The 25,439-nt window shown below is 26.3% G+C and overlaps 2 protein-coding genes and 1 long non-coding RNA gene across 4 annotated transcripts in view; 2 read left to right on the top strand and 1 right to left on the bottom strand.

Annotated features, from left to right (window-relative positions):
• LOC114122222 (WW domain-binding protein 2) overlaps positions 1-25,439 on the top strand; it is a 148,624-nt gene that overhangs the window by 65,327 nt on the left and 57,858 nt on the right. The gene's annotated exons all lie outside the window — the stretch shown is intronic.
• On the top strand, positions 12,720-19,939 carry LOC114122203 (uncharacterized). 2 transcript variants are annotated; one of them, XM_050210562.1, is made up of 3 exons: positions 12,720-12,849; positions 13,040-13,354; positions 18,413-19,939. In XM_050210562.1, exons 2-3 carry the CDS (start codon positions 13,172-13,174, stop codon positions 18,854-18,856), a joined length of 627 nt encoding a protein of 208 aa, XP_050066519.1. In that variant the 5' UTR covers positions 12,720-12,849; positions 13,040-13,171; the 3' UTR covers positions 18,857-19,939. The 2 variants fall into 2 exon arrangements, with proteins under 2 accessions (XP_050066519.1, XP_027840593.1); XM_027984792.2 differs by lacking the exon at positions 12,720-12,849 and having other exon boundaries at positions 12,968-13,354.
• LOC126555675 (uncharacterized) lies at positions 18,780-21,584 on the bottom strand. Its single transcript, XR_007606906.1, has 3 exons — positions 21,378-21,584; positions 20,005-20,065; positions 18,780-18,906 (listed from the first exon to the last, which is right to left on the bottom strand). It is a non-coding gene; the product is annotated as an uncharacterized LOC126555675 (long non-coding RNA).

Consider the following 25,439-nt stretch of genomic DNA (forward strand, 5'->3'; position numbering starts at 1 on the left):
AGTCACGTATCTTGTGAACTGTTGTTTCGAGTTATTTAAGAAAACAAACTTACATTTGCTATAACTGTTATTTATAACGAAAATTCAACGATAATATTATACATCAAGCTTTTAACACACGGAAATACGTAGAAAAAAAGGTGAGGACAATTTTATATATTATTTTAACATATTTTTAAATCAACAGAGAAAAATAAAATTATGAATATATTTACTATTCGTATGTACAATGCGTACATACAAAATATTTCAGTTAAATATAAACTTTCAATGAAATATTACCCAATATATGTAATTATTTTGATGGAAAATTGATAAACTTAAATTTAAAAAAAGTAAATAAATAATAATAAAATTATGTAAAACTGTTTAAATCTAGAGTTCTTAACCATTTTAATTTTTTTTAAATTTTGCAACATCTAATTTAGTATATTAAAATTATGTTATTTTATTGATTTGAATAACATTTGTATCCAAGGTCATTAGTTTAAATTATAGTTACATTATACTTTTACATTAAAATTAGTTGTATTTTGTATAATTTAGCTTTCTTCGGAAAGTATTAATAATATTTATTTTTGATAGGTTCGGTTGAAGTTATCCGGTTATCATGTTAAAGTCATTTGGCATATATAGTGATTTATATAGATTTTTTATCTGATTGATTTATTAACTAATAAATACACATCACGTATATCAAATTATCAAAAGTTTGACTTTTATTTATAAGTATAACAATACACTATTAATTTTTATTGATTTTATTCAAAGTATTCAAAATTACATATAAATATTATGCGTATAATACATTTATCACGTACCCAAAATCATTGATCATAAATTCTTAATTCATAAATTGAAATAACTCAAAAGTTTTTTGTGTGTTTTGATTTTGAGATGTTAACATTTTCAGAAAAATGATAAGTTAAGTAATTTACAATAGAAAAGGAGTGATTGACATTTTCAAAATAGAACCTTGTATCTCCACCGGACGCTCGTGAAGGCTTAAATGGTACTTTGTAAAATCTTACTTAGTCATTTTAAAATACAATATTTATCTACATTTAAATTAAAATTTTGAATGAATACATAATCATTGAAGAAAAATAAGGAGTAGGCATGTTATGTATAGTGTGCCTATACATTATACATACATGAACATTCAAGTTTGAAAAATTATGTTTGATCCCTTTGGTGCAACTTAAAAATTATTTAAAACGCATCTTCTAATAGTCTTATAAAATAATAATAATTATTATAAATGTTATTGTTTATATTTATTATAAAATGTGGTGTCAACGTAGAACATAATATGCTATTACAAATTAGCAATAATTTTGAATAGTTATATATATCCAATTTGAAAAACATTGTATATATTATTATATACGTTATTTATGTTTTATTTTACAAATCAATAAAATAAAAATATTATAGATGTACGAAAAAAAATTTTTAATTTGAAAATTTTAATTAAAAATAAATTAAAAGTATAAACTATAAAATGATTTAAATTATTTTAGAGAGAATTTAATAAGTTTCATACATTTCTTCTAGAGAACAATATTTTGGAAATGAATAAAACTTGTTCTATAATTTTTTTTTAATCTTCTATATTTTATTGGAACATGCTTAATTTCTTTCATCAGGATTACATTATAGGATAAAGGATTTATTTGACAGGTATATAGCTTAAAAATCATACAGATAGGTTGCGTGGTAATGTTAAAAAAAAATTCCACTCATGCAAGTATAATAGCTATTTTTGCTTTTAAGTTTCACGTTACCTTAAAGTCTTATTAGACGAAAAAAATACTGAAGTTATGTAGTAATAGTTGTATGAACGTACTTTTTTCAATTTTATGTATACATCTATAAAACAGTTTTGTCATGTTAAATATTATTTTATATTCTTTTTCATCAACTTATACCAGTTTTACACGGTTTACTGATGTTTATTTCTTTCTGTCTATTCATGTATTTTTATTTTTGTTGATAATTTTAAATTTACAGTGCCATTACAATTAACACTTATTATTACTTGTAAAATAAACAATTTCAAATAAAGTGTATACCTACCTGTACAACATTACAATTTTATGTATTATGTTTTAATTGCAGTGCAGTAAATATAGATAATGGAAGGTGTTACAGGTGAAAAGAATTAAAAAAAAGTATGTACTTCAGCTTATGCATACACTTATATACACTTAATGTATTTTTAGCTTAATACTTATGCCATAAAAAAATATGATTTACATTTCACGTAACTCACTCACCTCCCCGTATATGTTATTCATTTGTTTTAAATTAAGTACATCAAAATTATTCGTTAAATGCTCGGACAGATTTCTCGTATGATTTTTTTTTTCAGATCGTGATACAAGTCTCTGCGCGTTATAACTTATAGCGAACATTAGAATATACCATATAGAGTATACGCTACAATAATAACACTTTATATTCTTAAATGTACATAAGACTATGCCTTTTCACGGTACACAAATTAGATTCTGTCAGATATAAATCACATCTGATGTATAAAAAAAAACTTACTTCCTAAGATAAGACTCTGCAGTGCTCAATCGTTGAACAACTATGCCATAACTGTGCAAACCGTAGGCCGCGTATTATACGCGAGTATATATACGAGTAAGAGTCGCACTCGTTCTGCACGATTTATATAATATGTAGGTACGTTTATATGCGTGTGGGTGTACGCGATGCATGTCAAAAAGTTCGCGTAGTGGAAAAAAATAAACGTTGTTCATTTTTTCGGGGCGGCCGGACGGGGGATGAAAGCGAAAAAAAACAGCCTCGACTCTCTTCCTGGGCCAGGAAATGTCAGTCGTTTTGCGGGGTTTTCGCCGAGGAAAACGACGCATTATTTACGTGTGCGACAGGCGGCCACCGACGACGAGCGGTAAACACCAGGAAACTGCGTGACGTCGGCGATATCTATACATAATATTGTGCACGAACAGGGTATTTTGCAAGTGTTTGTTCTACGCAAATGGACGAAACACACTATAGTTACCTCAGGCGATTCCGACCAATTTTCGTCGCATTCGAAGGACCCTGTATAGTAGGTACACGTCTTTGTGACCGGCACGCGCCTAACGTTCGTCGATACTTGTTTTTTACGGACAATTAAATCCGTCTCGTCGTCTTCGCCGAGTGTTTAGTGCGATTACATATATTTACACCAGCTTACACACCTATATACTTCTATACGTATAGGACCTGCAGTGCTTGTGGCGACTGTTTGTTATATTTATACACTGGCGCATCGCACGTTGCAATGAAATCACGTTTTGTGGCCATCAATAATAATGACGTCGTCGCGCCGTCGTGATAAATGTTATTATAAATTATTATACGACCGACCGTCGCAATTTGCTGGATATTGTAGGTCAAGAGGGGATACTCTGCAGTTTACTCCACTCTCATCCTACTGCCGACAGATGGACATTGAAAGACTTGACTCGATTCCGCACAAAAAATATTTCAATCGTGTTGACAGAAATTATCGAGTTATTCCCACCTGTAAAACATATACTGACGAATTCGCAAAAGAGCTATTATTATTATATAGTATACTTGCCAAGCATGCTTATCCCAATTTTTCTCAAACAATAAATTCGTTCAAACTTTTATTTTTCGGATATCAATTTCGATACATTATTACATTAACATTAAAAAAAACACCTGTTGAATAATTTACAATAAAAATGAGTAGTTTTCATTTGAAAGTAAAAAGTTCGTATCACTACAAGAAATTCCTTAAATGATGTAAAAAAAATCTAAGTATTAGAAAATATGTCCAAATATCGTCCTTAAGTACATTAAAAAATTCCATAAATTATAATTTAAATTAATTAATATTAAAAGAAAAAATGGAGATAAGCTTGCTTGATGAATCACCCTGTATAATAAGTATAATTGATACGCGGGTCCCATTTCAGTATTATTGAAAAAAAAACAAAATCATATAAAATTTAAAATACTTCACATAAATTTTAATATTTATAATAGATAGTACTTACCAACTTACTTATTTTATAATATATATTTGAAAACTAATCTCACAAATTATTATTTATTTTAGGATTCTTTTATTATATAGTATATATAATTGTAGTCATATAATAAGGTTTAAACTGTTTAAAGTATTAAATGTATAAATAATTATAATGAATAATTAATCTCGGTAAAAATAATGATAAATTTAAAATCAAGATTTAGTCTATGAAAACTGATAATTCGAAAATACAAAAATTGTCAACGTCATGACTTAAGGGTGTTTAAGACCTAAATTATTTTACCTAAAAACATTAAGATTTATCAATAAAAAAAAAAAAAAATTAATATTTTAATCTTAGTGTTTTTCATTTTTTTATATCTAAAAATATTAAAAGTTTAACGTGTTAAGCTTACTAATTTAGATATAATTATGAAACGGATTTGAATGCTCTAAAAAAACAAGAAAAATACCTTAAAAAAATACAATTTAATACACTATATAATAACAGAATTTTAAAATGCACTAAAAAGAAATGCTCTTAAAATTATTTTTTACTTTGAAAAAATTTGTTTAATTATATTTATATAAATTCTTATTCTTAGGTATTAATTATTCTTGTCGTTTTCATCATCTTCTAGTTTTTCTATTTTCTTTTTACCCTGAAAAAAAAATTTATTAGAATACATATACATTTCATTTCCAAAAAGGAATATACAATTTTTGTTGTATGTATGTATATTGTATAATATACCTTAGTGTCTACACGTTTCAACAATAATTTCGTCTGGCGTCACATTTATCTGCAGATCGGTAAAAATATAATAAATATTTATTTTTATTTTTTTAGAACGAATGTCAACTAATCTTTTATCGAATTTTATTCATTCTTAAATAAAAATGACTTAAAAACATAAAAATGCACTAAAAATATCAAAAAATACAAAATAAAAGTTACATTTTATTAATTTCTTGATGTATGAAATGAACTTTATGCTTGAAAAGCAATGTTTTTGGACATTCAGAAAAAAAAATGCAATTAGCATTCAAATCCGTTCCCTAGATAAAATATACTTCCTTCTAATTGTATTAAATTGTTAAAAATTCACAAAAAAGGATTTTTTTAAAAAAGCAAACATCTTTATAATATCTATAGTTTATATAACGATATTAGATATATATAATATAAAACTATAAACGGTATCGGTGGTAATATTCTGAACAAATATAAATTAATGTTTATTAGACAACGCCAGTGTCCCATGGTGACTTTTTAATTTAGTTTTTAAGTTTAATAATAATTCATTTTTATCCTCAATATAGAAATATAGAATATTTAATTTTATTTAATAAAAAAATTTAATTTAGGTAACTATCTCCTGTGACATATCATTAATATTACAGTGTTCCAATTATTATTATGTAGTCTGCTATCTCTCTTCATTCTCACAACAGGTAAATTATCTTAACAATCCACTGAATACAAATTATTAAATGTGACATACGTAACACATTGTAACACGATTAGTATAAACTGCTAAAGGCGATAAGTTTCAAAATTACTTATAGCTGTATTAATAATACTAGATATTATGATTAAATGCTGTTAAACTGTTTCAAATTACATTTTTCATCTTTAAGAATGATTTACAATACCAATTGGCAATTAGTAATTAATACATAATTTTATTTTGCAAATCATAAATTGCAATACATATCATAAATTCATTAACATTATGTTATTCAAATTATTTATAATAAAAATTGTTTTAAATTGATAGGTTTTTAGAAATAATCATACTAAAATACAAATAGAAAAAAATTAATTATTAAACATTAAAAATTTTTTTTTATTATTATTTTTATTGACTAAAAGTAGGTAATAATAAATATTAGTGACTAATACGTTAATGGTAACGATCAAATATTAAAAAAAAAGCCGTATACTATAATCTTAAGTCATATTTTAGTATAAATTATATTGTTGACTCGCCCTAGGGACAATGTGCTATTATGCTGTAACTGAAATTGAATTCATAAAATATTGCTAACTAGTTTTGGTTTACCTTTCCTATTTTTCAAATATAGTTATGACATTTTTAATTCCTATGAGATTATTTTTATAAATCTTCTTTAGCAATTATAACGTTTTTATTTTTGTACTGTGCATTTAATTGTAAAAGCCTAAATATAATTTAAAATATTTGTTAAAATTAATGATTAGGTACCTAGCTATTTTTAATTAAAATAATGTTAATTCGTAAACTCCATAGAATTAACATTTTATACGGTTAAGTATAATATAAATATATAGGTAATAACTAGGCCACGGATCATAAAGCATATGCTTTTTTTTTATGAGATAGAAATCTTAATTTTATACATAAATTAGTTTCGCGGCATTCTGGTTCCAAATAAACCAATTTATTTTTGCTTTTTTTTATAAATAAATGATTTTTTTACTTTTTTCAGTTATTTCAGCTGCAGAATTTTTATATGTTTATTATGTTATTATAGAAATAATAAAAATTTGAATTAAAAAATAATAATAAACGTAAAAACCCAGAATGCGTTATAGATATTAGATTATTATTGTTTTCGTTATCGGCTTGTTTATATTAAATGTATAGATTGTCGATCTACATATTATAGCCAGCCTGCAGCAGTACCTATACGGTCAGTATGCATACAACATCGATATCGACCACATCAAAATTTAAGATTTAGTGTTGTAATTTGAAATCTGTTGTACGAAGTATACACCAAACACTTCAGTGGATTTAGAGAGTTCGTTTTCTATGTATGAAAATATTCTTTCAGACAACAATAGTCAGTTTCACTATTCCTAATCTAGGGAAATACATGGTATGTAGTTAATTATTTTTTTAATTTAAATTAGTTTTTCAAATTTTTTATTAATTTTTATAACTAGTCGTGTTAATCTTTGGTCATTTTTTTTTTTTGCTTTTATTTAAAATAAATATGCTTCATTTTTGCTTTTTAAAGCTATAGTGTGCTTTTTTTAGTTGCTTATTATCTTCGTATTGATATTACACCCATGTATTTGTATACATAAACTACTAAAATTTTTTTTTTAACTAGTATTTATTTGTCAGTATACTAACAAAAAATTAACATTAATTTATTTTTAGAGAAACTACAACTAACTTTTAAAGTATGATATTTTGTCATAAAATAAAAAAGTGTATAGAGTTGCTAAGTTGGTAAATTTAATTTAAGCTAAAAATATTTTAAGATTATTATAAAATATTATTACTTTTCGACACAGACATAAAAAAGTTTTACAAACACTGACTTAACTCGCATAGGTAATTTTAGTCTTTAATTCTATATGTTTTATGTGATCATGGTGTATCGCTTTATTTGTTGCTGTTGCAACATGTTTTTGCATGGACGTAATAAAATAAAAATCATGAAGTTTTTTAAACTATTAATTAATTCATGTGTCTTTTTTGTTTATAGACAATATCATTGACAATTTAAAAAGGAAAAATATGATAAAAGAAGAAAAAATTGAAATTAGGTAAGTAAAATATATATTTTAAATTATTAATATAACAACATATTAAGAACAACTTTATTTTAGTAAAGAATTACAATTCTGCTTATTAATTAATAAACATTAATAATTAAAAAAAATTTAGTATTTGATACTATACAATACTATATAATACTATACATTGATTAAGATATACTAAGTATACATAATATATAAACAAAAAACCGTACACCATTGTAAAACACTAAACCCCAATACATTTATCGCTCCACTATAAATTTCAACATTAAATTAAAATAAATTATGAGACATTTTCAACAATATTTAAACTTAGAATGCATCTTTGGATAATTTTAGTTCGATCTTTTTAAAACATTGGCTATTGGCCTGAGCTTAGAGGCGTTCTTAATATCTTAGGTATGTATACCTAACATTAGTATATTTTTAACGAAAATCAAACTGATTGAAATTGTTTTTTAACAATGTAATACTACAATCATATTTGATAAGTTTCAATAATATTTACAAACATAATGTAATAACTAATAATAATTAAAAAAAACTTATATAATACTAGAAAACGATAATAATGAGGTATATTTTATCATGCAATTAATTTAAAAATCAAACATATAAATCACTTAAAACATGCAGTTTTGGCTTTTTAGATATATTTATTATTCTATTAAAATACATATTTATAAACTACAAACTCAAAACGGTATAGGTTATAATATATCAACAATTTAACATATAATAATATATTATACATTTATATATAATTTATGAAATATACAGGTATGAAAATATGCCAATATAATTTTTGAGATGATTCAGTAGAGTGTATAGAAACATAATAACTCATCTAATAACCTATACCTACTTAACTAATATATTATTGTACCTATAAATTCAATTAGATTTTATAAGTATCATAAAAATAAGCAGGTACGGGTAAAGAATACAAATATACAAAATTTGGGAAATTTCTTTAAGATCAAATTCTGAACTTTATGTCGTATCTTGCACAGGACTTACAAAAAATAAATATTGTATAACCTAATCTATCGGTATTAAAAATCACTCAATCGATATTAATTAACTATTGCAATATTATAGGAACGTCATGGTGATTTGTGAAAATTCCTCGCATCGGTGGCGGAAGCAAGTCAAAAAACGTCGTCTTCCCACTCTTGCCCGGGAGCCGAACATTTCAGTGGATTTAGAGAGTTCGTTTTCTATATATGAAAATATTCTTTCGGACAACAATAGTCAGTTTCACTATTGCTAATCTAGGGAAATACATGGTATGTAGTTAATTATTTTTTTAATTTAAATTAATTTTTCAAATTTTTTTTATTCTATTTTGTAAATATTTTATAACTAGTTCGTGTTAACTTTTGGTCTTTTTTTTTTTAAAAAAAAATGCGCTTTATTTTTGCTTTTTAAAACAATCGTGTGCTTTTTTGAGTTGTTTGTTATTCTTAAAAATCCAAGCCCCAGTTAAAAAATAAAAAATAAATTTACAAATCATATGTATTCCAAAGAAAGTGCTTATTAAAGAATAAAATCGATTTTGTGTTTAGATTTGGCAAATCAATAAATTATATTATATACTATATAATGGGATTTTGATATGAATATTCATTATTCATCAGTGCCAAACCAGTTAAACATGAATATCTTATTTTATTTCTCAACCAAGTTTTCAATCTACTTAATAAGCATAAAAAAGTAAGGGTGGTAAGAAGTCCATTAGCAACACTTAGCATGTGCAAAGATTATGTTAACCTATGACTTAGTAGTTAGTAGAGATAGAAATATTTTTTTATACATTTTTCATATATGAGATAGAAATCTAATTTTTATACATAAATTCGTTACACGTCATTCTGATTCCAAATAACCAATTTGTTTTTGATTTTTTTCATGCATAAATGCTTTTTTTACTTTTTTCAGTTATTTTAGTTATATAGATTTTTTATATGTTTATTATAGTAATAGTAAAAAATCGAATTAAAAAAATAATAATAAACGTAAAAACCCAGAATGCGTTATAGGTATTAGATTATTATTGTTTTCGATATCATCTTGTTTATGTTAAATGTATAGATTGTCGATCTACATATTATAGCCAGTCAGCAATACCCATACAGTCAGTATGCCTACAACATCGATATCGACCACATCAAAATTTAAAATTTGGTGTTGTAATTTGAAATCTGTTGTACGAAGCATACACCGATCACTTCAGTGGATTTAGAGAGTCGTTTTCTATGTTCAAAAATATTTCGTCGGACAATATAGAGGCAGCTTCACTACTGCAAATCTTGAGAAATACACGGTATGTAGTTAATTCTTTTTTCAATTTAAATTAATTTTTTTATTCGTTTTTATTACTAGTTCGTGTTAATTTTTGGTTATGTTTTTTTTTGTTGCTTTTTTTTTATTAAATATACTTCTTTTTCGCTTTTTTAAAACAACCGTGTGTTTTTTTAGTTGCTTATTAATTATTATGCTTTAAAATCCGAGTCCTAGTAATAACTAATGGGCAGTATTAAATACATACCTATTATGAGATATATGAAATAAACTAAGGGTCGCAGCCCATTCGGCTCCCGTTTTACAAAACGATCAATTTCCAAACGGCTCTAGTTTTTTACAACACAAATTAATTTTTATTTCATATAGACTTAAAACTCTCTGAAAATGAGATGTGTTTAAACATGTGTTGGTGTAAACTTATTAAAATATAAAAATTATAAAAAAAATCATATATTATTGTGAATTCTTTATTAATAATAATATTAAATTTTAGCGTTAAAAAATGAAAAATGCATGTATGAGTAGAAGTATAAAAAAAAATCATACATTGGGTGATATTTTTAGGCATAATTTTTTTATACAATCTATATATGTTATTTCATTTGATAAATATTTGTCAATGATGTTCCTAATGAACTCTTGTGTTTTAAAAATTTAGGTGTACTCTGTGCTTTAATTAATTTTTATTTTTTTCTACAGGAACCACTTATGAATTTACCTATTCGTTAAACCTTTTTTGACGGGAATCGTTTGGAAATAATAAGCAAACAATAGACAGAAGCTAACTACTATAGGTACCTAAATAGTTTAAATATTATAAATAAAGTTCATTGTTTAAAATTTTATTTTTATATTGAACATTTTACTGTATTATTATAATACAGTTTTAAAACTTTTTAAACCTATTTCTCGACAATGTTGTTGATTCCTCCACAGTATAATAGGTTTATACGTCAAATTTTGTGTTTGGTCTCATACAAATTACTAATTTAAAAATTTAATTCTTCACATATGTTTCCTATTATAGGTAGGTTATACCTACGTTATGATGAATCATCAAAGGCAAGATTGACCACTTTTGGTCATAATTTGTTTTGCGTTCATATATAGATTACATATATAGGTATGTATATTGTATAGTCATTATTTGCTCGCAATTCCAATTGTATTGTTACTTCATTGAATAAATTATTGTGGTCGTGACTCGGGAGTTTTAAAATTAATTTAAATTGATTGTCACCTACGCTATAATTTATTAATTAAGTTCTGTAACATTGTGAACCTGTGACTGGAAAAGTGGAAAATATTCATCCCCTTAAAATTCCATGAATCATATTATGCGGCTTTAATACCGAAAAATAACAATAATTTATAATTATAATTTTTATCAATACAAAACGTTTTATAGTTTTGTTATTGTTATAATTATATTATAGTTTGGTTCCACAACAAAATAAACCTATTTAAACTATACCTAATCGAAAAAGACAAATTTATAAAATTATGGCATTATAAAGGATTTGAGTAAAACATTAGGTATTATCGAAAAACATTCATTAATTAAGTATTTACAATTATCACTATTCACTATATCCCATAGTTTTTATAAATTAAAACTTAAAATATTTATAATAGTAAGTTTATCTGATAAATTATTGCTATATTATGACTAGAACGGTGAGAACTCTCATTTGAAAATTACAAAAAAAATAAAGAAAAGTGGACAGCCTATCTAATAGTTTATAGTAATTTAATGATTTGTAAAGATTCTCAAAGGTTAGGTAATTGACAAATTATTCACGATGTGAGTGATATGAAGTAAATAAAATAATTTAACTAAAAATAAATATGATATTTTTTAAGTAATAAGTATTTATTTCAGTTTCTAAGATCGATGAGTTCATTATACAAAACAACATGTTTTTATAGTTATGGTTTTAAAAAAAATCTGAAATCCGGTACTTGGTCTAATAATATGTTCTATTGTACTTTTAACAATCAACACCCACTTATTTCTTTAGGTACATAGACATTAAGTTACAGTATACATCGCGGTGGGCAGAAGTAGACTATTACTGGCATTTAATTCACTACTAAGTACGTCATTTGGGTAAACCTAGCAGGATTATTTAAATGCAATTAATGCCTCAAGAAGAACCCAAAAGCAGTGTTGGTTCCTTAGTAGTGTTCTAGTCTGTGGTAGACCAAACAATGACCGTAATCCATTTGCCTTTTAAATCCGGATTAATCTTGCAGAATCGTTCAAGTAGTCAGATAACTAAAAGTGCTTAATAATATTACGTATAACTAATTACATGGTTACATCTTTTCTATATAATAACAAATCACTTCTAGGCAAACCGTACGAGTTTAGTGGCTAAAAACTATTTAGAAGCCATTGGTGTAACTGATGGTGGTTTGATGAAGCTAACTACAAATTATAACTGTTCTACGACCTTTATTCGCCGGACGGCTCTTTTATATGGCTTTACCTATTTGAATTTTCTTCAATAACGTTTAACAATATATAATAATTAAAAATTAGATTTATTTAGTCTTACAACTTAAACTCGCATAGTACATAATATTATATTTGCATAATAGTCATATATAACATAAAAAAAATTAATTTGACTTATTATTGAAAGATCATTATTTTGTTGTTTAATAAATTAAATATTGTCCATCACTTTACTTATATAAGACCAATAACGACATAATGTACATTTCAATATGAGTAATATGACAATATGCGTTTATTATTTTTATGATTTGAATTTACCAATGTAAGTGGGTACAATAATAAGTTTTGTAAAATTTAATTCGTTGAAAAACACTATGATAACTATACATCTAGGTACTTATTAACTACTATAAGGACATACATTTAAAAAATATTTTTTCTCTAATTTTGAATTAAACTGTTTTCATAAAAAAATGTTTTAGTAAACTGTAACTGATTCGTCAATTCATTTATACGCATGTAAATATAAAAGTTGATTCGTAACATGTATTATTATATAGGAGTAAGTAACGTCAAATCCAATAATAAATTTAAAACAATATTATTATTTAAATAGGTTTTTTTAATTTAATAATTACGTTATAACGATGATGATATAATTTTGAATTCAGTTGAAATCTAAAATGTTCATTAACTTTTTGCTTAGTAGCGTTACACATAACGTCAACACAAAGTTGAAGATAGTGCAGACTATTCAAAAGAATAAACACAAAATACACAGGTGCAATATACATGGGATATATTATAACAATTTCCCGTTCCATAAACCCAATTGTACGCAATGACAATTCATAATACTGCAATATTCCTACATATCCGACAGCTAAACAAACACAGAAAATCAAATTGTTCAGAAAAAAATCGAAAACCAAAAAAAAAAAAAATCATTTTGTTCAAGATTTGCGAATGTGATGTAGTGTTATCAACAATATACTTAAACATGATATCATTTGGAATAATGACGGTAAGTTAAATCTTTTATTTATTGTCTCACTAACTGTGTATAATGTTGAAATGAATATAAACTGAACCTAAATACTTATTTTGGAACCACTGCGTCGTGTTAGTTCAACGTGGTCAGAGTGTTATGTAGATGAAAAACACATGTTATTAGGCCTACTTTAACGCGTATGGCATATTTGTAGAAATTAGGAAAATATAATAGGCAGTTATTTTATCGTAGATTATTAATTATTTTTATTTTGTTCATCAATAACATTTTTACCCAAAATTTAACTCGTATATTTATACTTAGTCATTTGTATTTTAGATTTTTTTTTAAACATTAAATAAAAAATAAATAAATATATAAAGTGTTTTAAATCTTGTTAAATAGTAAATATGTTCATTGATGTATTATTGAAAACAGTAAGAAATATTTTTTATACATATTATTGTAAAGTTTAATAATTATTTTATATTGAATAACAGTATTTAAACTTTATAATTCCAATTTCAAAATATACAATCAATATTTTAAGTACTTATTTAGTATATTAAAAAAGTGTTTTCAAAAAATAATAATATGTAAAAATCATAATTATAAATCTTTGAACCAATATTGGAATATCGTGGTTCCAATTTCCAATAATGTTTGTCGTTGTTTATAAATGAAAACATCACACAAGTGTGAATGATTGATTACAAAAAAAAAAACTGTTTTAAGTGTAATTGAAATATAAATTACGTTTTTCATGTTTTTGTGATTTTATAAAAATAAAATCCCATGTCTACAATATACTTAGAGTTACTCTTCGGTTTTAATAATATTTATAAAAACGATTACATAGTCAACTGTCAAAGTTAAGTATAAAATATATAAGTTATATATAAGAGCGTCCTATAAACGATAGACAATAAATTGTAATGGTTACAAAAGTATTAACATAGTAATTATGATCACCTATACATATATTTTTTTTATACATTTACAAAAATTGTTAGAAAATAACTTTAGTGTCTACTACTGTCTACTGGTAGACAATGTTTACATTTTTTTTTTTTAACAAACTATTTAAAATTATGGGTTAAAAATTTAAAATCGACCAACTACATAGATAGATATTATTTATGTTAATATGTTATACAATGATGTATGCTTGCGTGCGTTGTTACAAAAAATATTATAACATATTTAGCTATCCGTTATCGCAATTTATATTGTATAATATGTATAGACAAACATTACACATTATTCGATGAAAAACTATATTTTACTTAATATTGTGTGATCATTGTGTGACATATTACATAGCCCGAAAGAATTTTGTTACAAGTAATGATTAGATAAATCGATTTTATAACACATGCCAATTTCTAATTCAACAAGCAGATTCAACAACCATTTTTATCAACTATTACTGAAAAAGATTCCAATTATCATCATTACCTATATAAAATATTATCAAATGTTATTCGTCTGAAAAATATTGATATTAACGTTATTTCTTAATCTATGTCGTATATACAGTCTAAATTGATCAAAAATATTGTTATTGGTCAATTCCTTAACTCACGTTGTTGTCGGTGTCAATACACATACACACACTCGTGTCTGCGTATGTATAATTAATTTACATGGTTTCAGTAATTAGTAGTACCTAAGTACTTTATAGTACTTTATACTAGTTGTATATATACAACCAATATCAAACTAATCTTTAATTAATTCATTTTGATTAAAAAAATGAATTATCTCATTAAACTATTTTGATATTCAAAAGCTTGAATGTTTTTGTAAGGTTTAATCAAAAAAATAATAAATAAAATAACGTCATTAGTTGGTACTAGGTTAAAATTATAATGTCCTACTCCGAGTAATTATACTAGAACGAAATAATAATAACTACTACATAGAAGTATAGAACTTCATACTTCATACTGTATAATATGTAATCTGTATCAGTTATTTTCTTTTAGATGAATGTTATATTTTCGGAAGCACAATAGGCACCTGCATGGTTGCATAAATGATATATGATATTATAGTTCATATACATAGTGTATTATGTGATATACTGATACACAATATATTATCATTATACCTATACGGCTATATATAACATTGAGTAAGATCTTAATGTTCTCATTGAAATGTTACAATATACAATACGTTTACAACGTTTATGACGTAGAACGTGTTCTATATAATATTATTACTGTAATGGGTAAATGCCAAGTGAAAATAAATGTAACTACACTTACTTGAATAAAATATTTATCGAATCCGTTGTAATATAATGGTATGGGATAATTATAACACGCAAATTGCATAAAACGCATACAATTAATTGTTTACATCAAGCACGAATTTAAGTCAAAACAACAATATAATAGACCTCTTGTCCACCAATGTCTGTCACAATTTAATTATTTTTTATTTTTAGTTAAATATTCATCATTTTTAATCAAACAGGGGGAGTCTCTCGGCTGTACAGACATATAGTACAGATTATCAGTTTACCTATCCTTTTATTAAGTGATAACCACTGTAATGAATGTATCAGGTCCGTAGCCAGACCAAATTTTCAGGTGGAGCAAAGTAAACTTTTTTTGGAGGGGGGGGGGCATTATATATAAAAATGTCTTTCTAATATTTTTAGGGGGGACAACGACTGGGTTTAGGGCGGGAAACGTGGCTACGGGCTTGGAATGTGTCAACTGTTAAGTTTGATTACAATGATAGATCAATGAATACAAAAAATGATTCTGATCGAAGAGATGTGTTAACTTCTATTTCTAAGTAGGTATACATTATAACTAATTTATATTATTACATAACTAATTAATTATTCTGTTAATAATAGTGTGTATAATAATTAATTAATATGCGAATCATGAACTATTTTTGCGAAAATAACGCTTATATTATATTTTGGAAAAAATTTATTAAATGGTAAAAAAATGAATGTCGGTTATCTGACAAGAGTATTCTTGAGGTAGCGTATCAGAATCAGAATGGACAACTTGTTCAATCACGTCATCTAGTCTAGTAAATGTATATGTCAAAATTTTTATTTATTGAATAGGTATTTTAGCACAGATTATAAATTGCTAAATATTATTTTAGTATTGTTAGAGAGTATTTGTTATTAAAAAACTAATACATCCTTACTATTATTTTACTTGAATTCAATTCATTGTATATGACGGTTATTATAATAATAGTTTATAATAAGTATGCAATAAATATATTTATAATTAAAATCATTGGTTTATTAATGGAATTCGTTTCAATCAAACTGGCAACTGTATATTATTTATATAAAATAATAATGCGTTAATTAATTTTCAATTTATATTAATACGTCATAATATACGTACGCATCTCTATTAAAATATTTATACTATTTATACTATAGGTAAAATAAATACATACATAATATTATATTAATTTAGGTCATAAATATTTACTTACCTTAAATGTATAATTATATATTAAATTATGTTTTTATTCAATAATTTTAAAACACATTTTCTTTTTGTAACTTTGTTATTAATTATTTTTGGTAGTTATGAAAAATAAAGTATTGGAGTCCTTCCTATACATCTTAAATCATGTGTAGAGTACCGGTACTTCAACCTTCAAGTGATATAGTGTTATCCTATGTTTTACCAACGATTTCATGTACAATTGATATTAATTTTAAAAATTGCAGCTTACGATCTTATAGTCGTAAGTGTGTCTTACTTCAATATCAACAAAACCTCAACTTTTAAGATAGGAGTTGACGCTTCTCCCTTAGATAAAAGTCTACTCATCGCTTTAAAAGTTCAGTGATGACTAAAAACCTATTAATTGAGAAAAAATATAAATGTCTTACATATCATATACAATATAATACACTATTTGTATATTGTATTGACAATTTACCAAACAATAGTATTAATAAATTAAGTAAATACATGTCCACATACTTGAGTAATTTTAGTGATAGTGAAAAATCACTCTTCCAATAAATTTGCTTTTCTGATTTCGGTACCTTTTAATGGGTTGATCGTTTATAAAGTCTCATTGATTATAAATAGGTATATAATATTATATATTAATATAAATTATAACAATAGTATTATAAACAATATATACATACAATGTATTAAAATAAAAATATAATTTTAAAATAAATATTTAAATTTTACCTTTGTTCAGTTGTTCTTTAAAACGAAATTAAAGTATGATTCGAGAATCCTGAAAACAATATATTATAATAAACTATTTACATTGTGCGTTTATAAAGCTAAAAATAAAATATTCTTCCGTCATATTATAACCGATGAAATCGGTGCCACAACAAAAGAAATAAAACTGGGGGTGAACTATCGAAATATAATATTATATAGAGTGCTGAGTGATACATTTAATGGATATCTGCAACATTAATTTTCTTCGTTGTGAATTTGTATGGTTTTTTTTTTACTTTTTTTAAACGGCAATCAATATTAATTTCATATTATTTTGAAGGTGAATACTTTTCTAAGAAATTTGAGGTATGAGTATAAGTATTAAGCGAAATCTATAGCAAATGGGTAAATGGGAACTTGAGGATTATCGTGACTTCCAAAAATATATTCCAGATGGTAATAGTTGAGTCATATATTATGATAGTGCAGTTTATTTATTTTCACTAAAAGGTTAACAAGATTATTTTACTACCTGTGTTTAATTGTTGATATTATTATTTTTAGATACTGAGCTAAGCGATGAATGTATTGATTTTACAATGATGTGTTTTGTGTGTGTGCGTGTTATATTGTATGTATGCATACACATGATATGCAGTCGTCGAATAAATGCTTTGATTTTCAAATTTTTGAGGATGGTTTCTGATAGAAAATTAGACATAGTTTGCACATTAGAGAATTAAAAATAAAAATGCCAAGTATTTTTAAAATAATTATCAAATCAAAATTTGGATTACCTCCTGATCCTTGTTAAAAAAAAACTACAACGCCATAATATGATCTTAGTCCGCACAAACATAATATTAACGTTTGCGTATTGGTATTTCTACATGTTCCACAGGCATTACTCTTGGTGATGACGTGCGTAGTGCACTATGATCTATTCAGCTTGTTTTCGAATCATCCGTACGGACGGCGCATCGTGTACACGGACAACGAACGACACCAACACCAGCCCACGTTCGAGTTCGACCATATGCAGATACCGAGACCGGGTACAGACTCGACCACATTCCATTCACCACCGCAGTTGGTCATCGTGCACGACCATGGTACCGACGACGATGACTACTGGACGGAGTCGGTCGATGGCACCCACAGTAATCGCGAAACCACCGGTGATAAGCGTTCCGACAACCAAGTCCATAGGCCTACACCGGATACCGAAGTTGACAGCGTTCATGAGACTACCACGACCGAGGTACCGAATGTCCTCGACGACGACTATGACGACGACAGTGATTACGTCGCTCCCGGGCAAGAGTGGGAAGACGACGTTTTTTGACTTGCTTCCGCCACCGATGCGAGGAATTTTCACAAATCACCATGACGTTCCTATAATATTGCAATAGTTAATTAATATCGATTGAGTGATTTTTAATACCGATAGATTAGGTTATACAATATTTATTTTTTGTAAGTCCTGTGCAAGATACGACATAAAGTTCAGAATTTGATCTTAAAGAAATTTCCCAAATTTTGTATATTTGTATTCTTTACCCGTACCTGCTTATTTTTATGATACTTATAAAATCTAATTGAATTTATAGGTACAATAATATATTAGTTAAGTAGGTATAGGTTATTAGATGAGTTATTATGTTTCTATACACTCTACTGAATCATCTCAAAAATTATATTGGCATATTTTCATACCTGTATATTTCATAAATTATATATAAATGTATAATATATTATTATATGTTAAATTGTTGATATATTATAACCTATACCGTTTTGAGTTTGTAGTTTATAAATATGTATTTTAATAGAATAATAAATATATCTAAAAAGCCAAAACTGCATGTTTTAAGTGATTTATATGTTTGATTTTTAAATTAATTGCATGATAAAATATACCTCATTATTATCGTTTTCTAGTATTATATAAGTTTTTTTTAATTATTATTAGTTATTACATTATGTTTGTAAATATTATTGAAACTTATCAAATATGATTGTAGTATTACATTGTTAAAAAACAATTTCAATCAGTTTGATTTTCGTTAAAAATATACTAATGTTAGGTATACATACCTAAGATATTAAGAACGCCTCTAAGCTCAGGCCAATAGCCAATGTTTTAAAAAGATCGAACTAAAATTATCCAAAGATGCATTCTAAGTTTAAATATTGTTGAAAATGTCTCATAATTTATTTTAATTTAATGTTGAAATTTATAGTGGAGCGATAAATGTATTGGGGTTTAGTGTTTTACAATGGTGTACGGTTTTTTGTTTATATATTATGTATACTTAGTATATCTTAATCAATGTATAGTATTATATTATCTATGTTAAATACTAAATTTTTTTTAATTATTAATGTTTATTAATTAATAAGCAGAATTGTAATTCCTTACTTCTAATTTTAAAATAAAGTTGTTCTTAATATGTTGTTATATTAATAATTTAGAATATATATTTTACTTACCTAATTTCAATTTTTTCTTCTTCTATCATATTTTTCCTTTTTATATTGTCATTGATGTTGTCTATAAACAAAAAAGACACATGAATTAATTAATAGTTTAAAAACTTCATGATTTTTATTTTATTACGTCCATGCAAAAACATGTTGCAATAGCAACAAATAAAACGATTATACCATGATCACAAAAAACATATAGAATTAAAGACTAAAGTTACCTATGCGAGTTAAGTCAGTATTTGTAAAACTTTTTTATGTCTGTGTCGAAAAGTAATAATATTTTATAATAATCTTAAAATATTTTTAGCTTAAATTAAATTTACCAACTTAGCAACTCTATACACTTTTTTATTTTATGTCAAAATATCATATTTTAAAAGTTAGTTGTAGTTTCTCTAAAAATAAATTAATGTTAATTTTTTGTTAGTATACTGACAAATAAATACTAGTTAAAAAAAAAATTTTAGTAGTTTATGTATACAAATACATGGGTGTAATATCAATACGAAGATCTGAAACAACACATATAGAATAGATAATTTAGGGGCGTCTTTGAGGGTGAATGGGGCAGTCATTCGCTCCAAGACCTTTATTTTTTTTTTAAGTTTAGTATATATTTTTTATGACAATTAAAATTTAAAAAAAAAACAAATACATATTCATCGTAAACTACAAAATATACCTATAGGTACAGACTGATTAATTAAAACACGCATACATTATTTTGAATATTTTTAACTTTTTTTAGAATTTTATTTTGAGAAATTAGTTGAAATATTAAAATTTAGAACACCTAAGTATTTTTATATGGATATTTTAACTCATTTTTCAAAAAAAAAAAAATGTATAAAAATTAATACTTTTCTAAATAATAACTATTGTGTGTTAAATGAATATTTAACCCTGTATCTATAGTTTTAATTTTTAAACTTTTGTACATAGTTTTGTTTTTGCTTTATAATGATTTCCTTCCTTTCTATGTTTATCAGGTAAGTAGATTGAAAATTTGGTTGAAAAATAAAATACGATAATCACGTTTAACTGGTTTGGCACTTATGAATATTCATATATATAATATTATAATTGATCACTTTGCCAAGTCTAAACACAAAATCGATTTTATTCTTTAATAAGTACTTTCTTTAAAAAACATATGGTTTGTAAATTTGTTTTGCTTTAAAACTGGGGCTCGGAGTTTAAAGCATAATAAGCAACTAAAAAAAGCACACGATTGTTTTAAAAAGCAAAAATAAAGCGCATTTTTTTTTTTAAAAAAAAGCAAAAAAAAATTGACCAAAGATTAACACGACTAGTTATAAAAATTAATAAAAAATTTGAAAAACTAATTTAAATTAAAAAAATAATTAACTACATACCATGTATTTCCCTAGATTAGGAATAGTAAAACTGACTATTGTTGTCTGAAAGAATATTTTCATACATAGAAAACGAATCCTCTAAATCCACTGAAGTATTCGGTGCATACTTCGTATAACAGATTTCAAATTACAACACTAAATCTTAAATTTTGATGTGGTCGATATCGATGTTGTAGGCATACTGAACGTACTGCTGACTATATATATGTAAATCAACAATCTATACATTTAATATAAACAAGCCGATAACGAAAACAACAATAATGTAATATCTATAAGTTATAACGCATTCTGGGTTTTTACGTGTATTATTATTTTTTAATTCAATTTTTTATTATTACTATAATAACATAATAAACATGTGTATAAGAACATGCAATATTTGTAACTCGAAAAATACATAAGTCGAATTAATTTTTACCTCCTATGAAATTCGAGTTATCGAGACTCGACTGTATTAATATAGTAATTACTATAATAACGTAATAACAATATAAAAATTCTACAGCTGAAGTAACTGAAAAAAGCAAAAAAAACATCAATGCATAAAAAAAAAGCAAAAACAAATAGGTACCTAGGCTTATTTGGAATCAGAATGACATGAAAATAATTTATGTATAAAAATTAGATTTCTATCTGACATATATATAAAAAGAAGCATATAATATGCTTTATAATTCTAACCTTATTTATAACTACTTATATAACCAATAAGTATACTATTCTTTTTGTGTTTTAATGTTTATTAATTTATAGTTTATACCTATTGAAATAATTAAATATATACACTAATATTTTAATACCATGACTAATGTTAATTATACTTTGTTTTTAGTTAAAAGCCGAAATGTTGAAAATTTTGATTTGAATGATTTCACTATTTTTATTTTTATCTATAACCATGCCTATACCGGATATTGGATACCCTACATGGCATTAAACAGCCAGAGTTTAACTACCTATTAATTAGTGGGTTTATATATATTATATATAATATATATATAATGTATGAAGTTTGCCTCCCCCTCTATACAAAGGTCTAGGGACGCCACTGAGATAATTATTATTCTATCAATCTATAAATATATAAAGGAATGTACTTTAATTATAATCAACGCAGAGACGTTACCACTGAAGCTATGAGTATGAAATGTAGACAGTAGTTTTGTTTTGTGATGTAGACACCCACTAAGAGATTTTTCAAAATTTTGAATTTAAATGGCTGAAATCGTACAAATAAAATAAATAAATAAATAATTTATCTTCTTGAAGAATAAATAGAAATCAAAAATCAAAGAGTATCTACACTACATGCAGATACATAGGTACATGTATATGTCTTGCTATAACAACCGGCTGCTATAAACAATCACCGTTTCGACTGATAAAATTCTCGATGTCGCACAATACACAAATCAACAGAATGACCCAAGCCATAGACATAATATACATGTCAAAAAAATAAAATAAGTCAGGTTGTTATAACAATTATAAAAAAACCACGAGATGGCATATTATTGTATCTTAACCACCATAATAAAAAAAAATCGATATAACTTTGAAACTTAAGGGTTATAACTTTATAAGTTATAAATGTATGTATAGTACATCTCGCGGAGGGCCGCAATCCGAATATTGCAGCATTTATTTGATAATAAATGCCTCATTTCGACTACTTTTTTTTGCCCGTTATAAAATATTAGTATAATAATAATTAGTCCAATGACCAATAATGTCAATCGCCATTTATATTATATAGGTATATACTATATATATATCGTTAATATTAAACAGTAATTTCTCAACGTCCACAATCGTTATATAAAAAATAATAATTGGATATTTGTCCGCAACTCACATGGTTTTTGTCACTTTATCCGCAATATTCGGAAACTCCGAATCTGCCACAGGTGAATTACCTACCTGATAACATACTGTTCGTATAATCATAAGACTATAAGAGTCTCACGGGCAACGCCAAACTTAATAGCTATAATATAACCTGACTAACTCACTGACTGATAAACATAGAACCTGGACAATGATAGATCGAGACTTGCATTTTACACAGTACCTAAGTACGGTAAGTGCACGGGGTCAGGTATGTATTATATATTATAATATGTTAAAATAATTGTTTAAAACGTACCTATAGTTAAGCAATCACCTACGACCAACTTCAGAATGTGTTTATAGGATCGACGATGAATCAATTATTATTGTCGACGTATATGCGATGTGACAACGGCTCAGTGCTTTGAACGGTCCTGCAGGGTTTAAACTTTGAAGTGTATATCACTGCGTTCTAACTACGACTGATATACTTAATCTTGAGACTCGAGTCTAGAGAAGTCAAAACGCATCCAATAATAACAATAGTTAATAACCAATAGAAAACTAGTATAGTATGATGTCAGTAACGCTCTGATTGGCTGTATGATGTGAAGACCCACATAATGCCCAATGTTGTTGTTTAGTAATCATCACTTTTATTGTTATTCATTTAACGACATTATAATATTATTATATAATATATTTTTCGGGTTTAAGAATAATGATATTAATAGATATGAGAAAAAAATTGTTTTTATTGTGTTAAGTATATTTATGAAAATTTATTTACACCTTGAACTATTATTATTTTGCGTAGCCGCGTAGGTATAACTGGTATAAGGTATTAAGGTATATTATATACTTATTTATAACATTTTATGATCGAAATAATTATAAGACAAAGAGACAGCCCACAATTTGCAAACAACTATCCACGAGGGCGGAGCAAGCGGGTGATAGCTAGTATATTATATGAGCTTTAATTTTAAAATATTTTTAATAGACTTTTTTTAAACTATTATGTACCTAATACATTAATTGATAAAAATCTATAAACAATAAACATATCAAATAATATGTATTATGTATATTATAATAATAGGGGTGGCCAAATCACGTCTCGCGTCATAGACTTTTGCGGCTCGCAACTTATCGTAACATTTTTACAAAAATGTTTTTTAATTCGAATTAATGTATTATATAATAATATGACCTTTTTTTACATTTTGGCTCTTCCATATTTATTAATATATTTTGGCTCTCGAGTCTCTTCTAGTCTTCTCGCTGACCACCCCAGGCATATAATATATATAATATATAGGTACTATAGTTTATAAGTATATTATAGTTTATACATATTATGTATACCTATAGGCTATAGCATATTGGACATTAGTATACCTATGCCTGGACCAATAGTTGATACTTGACATTGCGTCATAGTTAAAAAAAAATAGATTAAAAACATCAAAACGGGCAATATATTAAAAAACTTAACTATAATTATTGTTCATTAGTTTCATTATAGCCTTATTATAGGTAGAGCCGGTAGAGGTACACAGTATATTATATATTACCTGCAGTAGGTTATCTTTTTTTTTATTAATTGGCTAATAACGCATTTTATCAATAACGCGTACCTCATAATGTACTAAGACAAATCGTCGGAAACCAGGGTCACCGTGACAATAACTATTATACTAAATTATTTTCAAACTTTTTTGACACCAACCGACGGGATTACAGAAATCTTCTATAAAAGCACGACTTACCACGACCACTTACACACGTCACATAAATACAAACATACATAAATACCACGGACACCTTTACACACACACACACACACGCACCAGAAATCTGACAAGCAGACGACACGATCTCCGCGATGAGTCGGTCAAATTCCAGATCCACGAAAGACGTACTGGTCGCGATGTCCTCGGACGCGAAAAGCGAAAAGTCGACGAAAACCTGCGATCCGGGTAAACGGCCGCCGGTGGACTACAGCTCCGTCACCGACGACAGGCACGCGGTGGACGCGAAACCCAAGTGCGTGCAGCCGCCCGGATGCTTGCCCAACGGGTGCATCAAGACGGAACAGCATTTCGCGTGCGACCGTCAGCTGGTGAAAACGCTGGCGCAGTACGTGTCGCCGGACGAGCGGAGGAAGGTGTTCATGTGGCTGGACGTGCTCGGCGAGATGACGCTGGACGACGACGAACTGTC

This window comes from Aphis gossypii, chromosome 1 (assembly GCF_020184175.1).
Source record: "Aphis gossypii isolate Hap1 chromosome 1, ASM2018417v2, whole genome shotgun sequence".
NCBI lineage: Eukaryota > Metazoa > Arthropoda > Insecta > Hemiptera > Aphididae > Aphis > Aphis gossypii.